Source organism: Acomys minous, assembly GCF_964271855.1.
Source record: "Acomys minous genome assembly, chromosome: 7".
In the NCBI taxonomy this organism is placed as follows: domain Eukaryota; kingdom Metazoa; phylum Chordata; class Mammalia; order Rodentia; family Muridae; genus Acomys; species Acomys minous.
Window position 1 is genome coordinate 48,759,190 of NC_140488.1, and position 6,439 is coordinate 48,765,628.

A 6,439-nucleotide genomic window follows, 5' to 3' on the forward strand; every position below is an offset into this window, starting at 1 on the left:
AAGACCCTATCTTAAAAAAAGAATGTTCTCAAGGTCATACACAACCACCCCCACCATCCCCGCACACAAATGGTATGTGGAAAACTACTCCATATTCAATTATCCAACTAAATTAGCATCAGTTGATGTTGCTTTGTTCTGTCTCTCAGCATTCACATGGTTGGTGGCTGACCTGGACCTTCTTCTGGCCCCTGTGGGCACCGCATACTTGTGGTGCACCGACATACACAGGCAACACACTCATACTTTAACAGAATATGAATGTATGTGATATGGGGCTGATTTTTAAGTACATTATTTTGTCATTTTCCTAGTGAAATACATAAGTTTAACCCTGCCTTTAGCACGTTGGTGAATCCAGTGGCCTTAATTAACAGTTCTACTTTGGTTATTTTGAATTGACATGTGAGTGTTCTAACTTTGTATATTATATTATATTATATTATATTATATTATATTATATTATATTATATTATATTATATTATTACTGTATTTTTCAGACTATAAGATGCACCTGACCATAAGACGCATCCAGTTTTTAGAGCAGTAAAATGAGAAAAACATTAAAAACAGCAATCAGACCATATGGTGCACCCTAATTCCCCCATACACACTTTGGTGGGGGGAAGCATCTTCTAGTTCAAAAAATACGGTATATTATATTAATACATTTTCATGTGAGTTTGATATCACTCAGAATCTGGCTCGGAAAGTAGGTTGCATCTCAAGCATGTTTGCGTCCATGTATTCTCCAAAGCCTCTTGCCTGGGCATGGGCTGACTTCCCTGAGTCTGTAACAGGAAAGAGAGTACAGCAAAACAGCTCCAAGTGAAAACACGGCATCCTGGAGAACAGCTAGAAGGTGAATAGTTTCCAACATATCTTACTATTGTTAACCCAAGATACAAAAAGTGCCTGCAATAGGAAAAAGAATCCAGAAGCTCAGCCATGGAGAGAATGCTAATTCAAAAGCTTCAGCTGACCACCTCATTGGTTCCAGTTGGGTTTTCATGATTGTAAGTAACTGATTTGATGTTATCTCTACCTGTTCTTTGTTGTTCTTTTACTTAAAAGACTCACCTAACTCAGTGGGAGAGGGCCCACTCTGCTCTAGCAAGGATTCTCCATAGAGTGCTGTCTGTATTGAGAACGCCAGTTAATTGCCTCAAGAGCACTTCCTCAACCAGTTTCTGCTGGATATAGTGAGTGTCTGGTTTGGTGATATTTTTCAGTCTGTTTGTCTTTTTATAATCTGTATATCTGATATTGCTATTTATTTTTTTTTACTTCAGCTTGCTGAATAATTAATGAATCCAAAAGCAAACCTATTGCTGTTGTACCTGATTCTCCAGACTATATAGCAAACTTCCGTCTTACAGTCACTTCTTCTGAGATGGAGTCTGGGCTAGTGCAGTCAGGCCTTAAAATTAGCATGTTGCCCAGACTGATCTCAAATTCACAGTTTTCCACCTTTGCCTCCTGAGTGCTGGGATTATGGGCAGCACACACTACTTTTAGTAGAATTTTAAAGTTCCTCAAAGACTTTCTCGTAAGGCTTGACATTACCATGATCTATTGGAGAGAGTAAAGCGTTATTAGGAGAGGCAATCTGCCAAAAGCCCTGAGTGTCCTTGTGTGTTCTTACTGCATATGCCAGGAATGTAGGGCCCTGAGCACTCTTTATGCGGGCAGATAATTTTTTCACTTGTGCTCACAGTTAAGCACCCGTTAAGCATGAGGTAACATTTTTTCCCCTCACACACAGAATAGGCTTATGATTTCTTTGAAAATAGTCAATTTCCCAAGTCCAGTGCACATGTAAGCAGTGATTACAGGCTTTTTGTCAACCCCAAAACATATGGAAATCAGAGAGACAGTGCAAATCACCATGAAGTTCTAGTTAAGGCTTTTCTATAAGGTTCTTAGTCTCTGGTCCAGTACTTTAGTGTCTTCTGCCAGCATACACTGAAAAACAGCAGGCTAACTTGTTAGCTTGTAAGTCGGATAAAGCCTTAAATTTGGTATAGTTCCTGACAGGTGCTTGCCGATACTGTTCTTAAGGCTATTATGTTATAATTTTTTTTCCTATCAGTATAATTTTTGGCATGTCTGTATGTCACCAAACCATGAAGATTGTGTTCCACTTAATATTTTTCTTCAAAGTGACTCACTTACATCACCTGAATTGTTTTTCTAGAGAGGAAAGTTTAAAAACATGACCCTCAACTCAATTATCTTCATATGCTTTAACCCATTTAATACATGTTCAAATAAATACATTGGCATTACAATGTAAAACGTGTACTTACTGTCTAAAATCACCCTCCCCTTCCACCAGGTTCTTCTCCCTTAGCATAAGCTATCTGAGTACACCGAAAGCTATCGTGTCTGGGACAAAGATTCCTGCAACCAATAATTCTCTTTGGTGAATTCTGAACTGGTGCTTTGTTTCTCTTGAAATGTGCCCTTCGACTTCTCCTGATATAAGAAGGAGGTCTAGTGTTTTGATTTGCAGTGAGGGAAATTTGCCCTCTTTCAGATAACTTTGCTCACGGCGACCCAGCCACCAGCCCAGCCACCAGCCCTACTAGATTCATACTGCAGGTTGGAGCACAGAAACCTAAGATCCACCCTGGGGGAAGGATGTGCTGTGAGTGAGCCATTCCACATCCTGCTACTGTGACCACCTTCTGGGCTACAGAAAACCAGACTTGCTTCTTTCTGTAAAATTGGTACTTTGTGCCCATAGAATCTTACTTTACTCCAAAGTTCCAACCTCATCATTACCTGTGGAGCTGTCAGAATCTTGAAGAATGAAATGGAGAGTTCCCAAAAAGAGCATCATAAATGAAAAATTATATATACAGGTTGCCTATTACTGTAATACTTAGTTTCCAGCCAGGGTTAAGAACATCCCCCAAATTTAACTTCAGCCCCCCTATATAATGTACCCAAATATTGGAGTACATGTTAAACCTGAGAGGAGAGCGTGCAGGGGAGAAGTCACTCACTATACAGAAGCAGGAGTAAGACCAAATGGCATCTTCACATCCAGGGAAGAAATTCTCATGAAAGCCTAAGTTGTTATTCAGATGTATGTTTTAGTCAGACTCTCACAGGAGCTCAGTCTGTCTGAGCCTTGTAAGAGAAAATAAGATCAAGATATAGCCATAAGATGCCGTGATCCCAGCACACTGTCTATCAAAATTGAAGAGATGGGCAAAGTTTCCATCACTTTGGATGTCTGGGGATTTGGCCCACCAGAGCTACCAAAGCATTCTGGGCAGCACCAGGAAACTGAAATTTGCAGAATGTGGGAGTGGGGCTGGAATACCATGCTGCTATCAAAAGCAGCTACTTGGGAGTCTCCGCAGGCATAAAGGACTATGTAGCACTCACCTAACAATTGCTCAAGTCTGCCTTTGAGCACAGTATGAGTACTACGTTCTCTATGCTTCCAAACAGCAGAAACAAATCTCTAGTATTTGGATCCTGCATGAGCAAATGGAGATAAAACCCCGTCTAACAGTTCCCAGTTCCTTATTTGACCACCACAAAATTTCTACAAGATTATGTTCATCACTGTACATGAGAATAGGTGTCAATTTTAATCTTTTAACTCAATGATTCTAATACTGTCAATGAACAAGTGCCATAGTAGTTCTAGAAATAAACTGATAAGTGCTGTTGGGTGTTTATTTTTAGTTAGAAAACCTTTATTATTTTTAGCAAGAATAATGCATGTTCATTTTAGGAATATGGCAAATACAAATAAGCAGAAGAAAAATCACTCATCTTTCACAAGTTAATATGTGCATATATGTAACATACAAAGGTACTCTTGTCTTTCAAAATATGATATTCTCCTATTATTTTGTAACCTTTTCTCATTTTGTATCCCATCAGAAGCTCATCTTACTTTTTTTTTTTTTACAAATCAGTAAAGCTCTTTTATTAAAAGCTAGATTGATTCAAATATAATCAACAGTGAGATACAGACAAGAAGAGATACATCTAAAACCACTAACAGCAACCGCTTCAAAGTAGGAAGATGGGCAAAGGCAGATCAGGAAAACGCTAATAAAAAGAAAGCTATACTGCAATGGTAATATCAGATAAAATAGAAACCGAGGCAAACTACATTAAATAGGGGTATGGATGGCTTCTATTAGCTTTCCAGCGCATCACTATAAGTTTGTTTCTCACTCTCCTTATCTCATCTGTTTCATCCACTTCTCTAAACATATCTTCCCTGCTCAAATGCCTGTTGTGTATATCCTCCTTAAAATCCTGAAGAGACTGAATCAGCCTCTCCCGAAAAGTTTCTTCAGATTTCTCCTCCTCTTCTGGTTCTTGCCCCTCCTCTGGCGTTTCCTCAGGCTTTGGCTCTTCCTCTGGCTTTGGCTCCTCGTTTTCTGTGTTTCCTTCCATTTTCTGGCAGGGTTTCATCTTGTGCGTGCTTCTCTTCCTTCTGCCTACTCGCGAATGCAGTTACTGCTAGGAAGCAAGGAAGAGACGGGAAGTGGATGATTTGTTAAGTGTGCAGGTGCTGTGCACAAAGGTCCCCTCAGCGTTTGCTCCCGCCCTCTTGCCCTCTCACCATCTCTCCCTCCTTCCTCTCTCTTGGTTTGTCCTCACCAAATACCTTTAACCTGAGAAAGGCAGCCTGCAATCAAGGGTTCCCAATCCCCTCCCCCTCTTACCTCCATTTTCCACCTCCTCCCCTCTCTAGTCCCTCCCTCAGGCATTTTCCAAGGCCTTCCTTCCCGCCTCAGGCCCTGGCCCCAGCCCGGGCTCCAGACCCCGCCCCAGCCCAGGCCCTGGCCCTGGCCTCAGCCCTCAGAGACAAATTTTTCTCCCTTCCTACCCAGCCCCCAACAGGCCTAACTCAGGGCCCTCCGAAAGGGGAGTAGGTAGCTGAAGGGAGAGGAGGCCTTCCCCAACCCACACCCCGGGAGTCTTTAATAAAGTTCCCCTCACTTACCAGGTACGGGTCCGATTGGTTTCTTTTTTTCTACTTATTTTAGCCTGGAGCGGTACAAAGAACAAACCTGCAAGCAAACAGAGAAGGGAGGGGATGTTGGGGGTTGGGCGAGCGAGCCCTGGGTGCTCCGACACAGCAGCACCACAGAACAAGCTCACAGAGCTTCCCGTATTTAAGGTGGTCTTGCTTCTGGAAGTTTCCCCAGCCTTTGTTTCCCACCCGGCAAGTTAGCTTGCTTTTCTCATCCGACAGGGAGTAAGAAAGGGATATTATTTCCTAACTCTTTGTAGATCAGACATGAGGTTTGGAAAGCATAGTATTCGAAAAGAGATCCAAAAGCTCAGATTATGATTATTTCTGAATCGTCATAGGCCCCCTTGTTTTCTTTCCACCCCCATCCCAACCCCCACCCCGCGCCTAGTTCCTTTCACAAGAGTCCTTTCCCGCAGAACCGAAGGTAAGGGGTAGAAGGACGGACTTAATTAGGACTCAGGTCTCTACCGTGGACCACCAGACACTACAAAACCCCAGGAAATCCTGTTTCTGATACCAACCTGCAGAATTCAGGCGAGCTGTATCCTTCTCTGGCTGGCCTCTCACACCGCCGCCTGCGAGGCTGAAGTGAGCTGGTACCCAGATGGAAACAAGGACCAGACTAGCAGGATTTCTGCACACGTCGACTCCTGGTCACATGAGATCTACGTCACCAGTGAGCTCGAGCCCCAATCTCCACTCCCACAAAAAGCGCGGCAGATGTGGGCCCGCCCTCTGCTCCCTCCTCCACCCCCTTCCCAAACACATTTGCCCTTGTCCGTCTTTTCTGGAGGAAAAAAAAAAGTGCGGGTTGTGTTTTTGTTGTTGTCTTTGCGGTTTTCTGATTATTAAAGAGGAACATCTTCCTTTCTGAAGCTATGGAACTTTTCTGTTCTTTTTTAATAATTAGGCCCTGCCGGTCTCCCACTCCCAACGGCCGGTATCGCTAACTCCCCCCGCCCTATCTTTCCTTAGCCCCTCCCCCTCAACTGAAACGTACTCCTTTGTTGTTGTGGAGCCAGGTAGGCAGGTCAGAAATGAGGTGGGGGATGGGGCCCTTGAAATAGGAGTGGGATTTCTTAAAGGCCATTTAAACTTTATTCTTAATACTTCTGTAGTCTTTTCAAAAGTAATGTTTTACAGTCAGAAGTAACAGCCAAATTATTTTAGATACACACATTAATTCATAAATATACATTCCTTAAACTAGTGCTTGGTATATAGTAAGTGCTTTAAAAGTATATGCCATTTAAATTATGATATTGTTATATTTCTTGGGGGAATAATTTAAAACGAGGAAAAATAATGTTTGATTCTATAGCCCTGGTGGTGGTATTACCAGGAAGTTGTACTGCTTGAAGAATCACTGCTTGATCAATTGCCAGTCCATGTTATTAGCAGACAGTCTCCTTTTCTTAACC

General features: G+C 42.4%; 1 protein-coding gene across 2 annotated transcripts; it reads right to left on the bottom strand.

Moving 5' to 3' along the window:
* Window positions 1-3,695: 3,695 nt before the first annotated feature.
* TCEAL9 (transcription elongation factor A like 9) lies at window positions 3,696-5,698 on the bottom strand. Of its 2 annotated transcripts, none has more exons than XM_084790290.1 (3): window positions 5,540-5,698; window positions 4,986-5,052; window positions 3,696-4,495 (listed from the first exon to the last, which is right to left on the bottom strand). In XM_084790290.1, exon 3 carries the CDS (start codon window positions 4,448-4,450, stop codon window positions 4,139-4,141), a length of 312 nt encoding a protein of 103 aa, XP_084646416.1. In that variant the 5' UTR covers window positions 4,451-4,495; window positions 4,986-5,052; window positions 5,540-5,698; the 3' UTR covers window positions 3,696-4,138. The 2 variants fall into 2 exon arrangements, with proteins under 2 accessions (XP_084646416.1, XP_084646415.1); XM_084790289.1 differs by having other exon boundaries at window positions 3,696-4,498.
* Window positions 5,699-6,439: the final 741 nt, after the last annotated feature.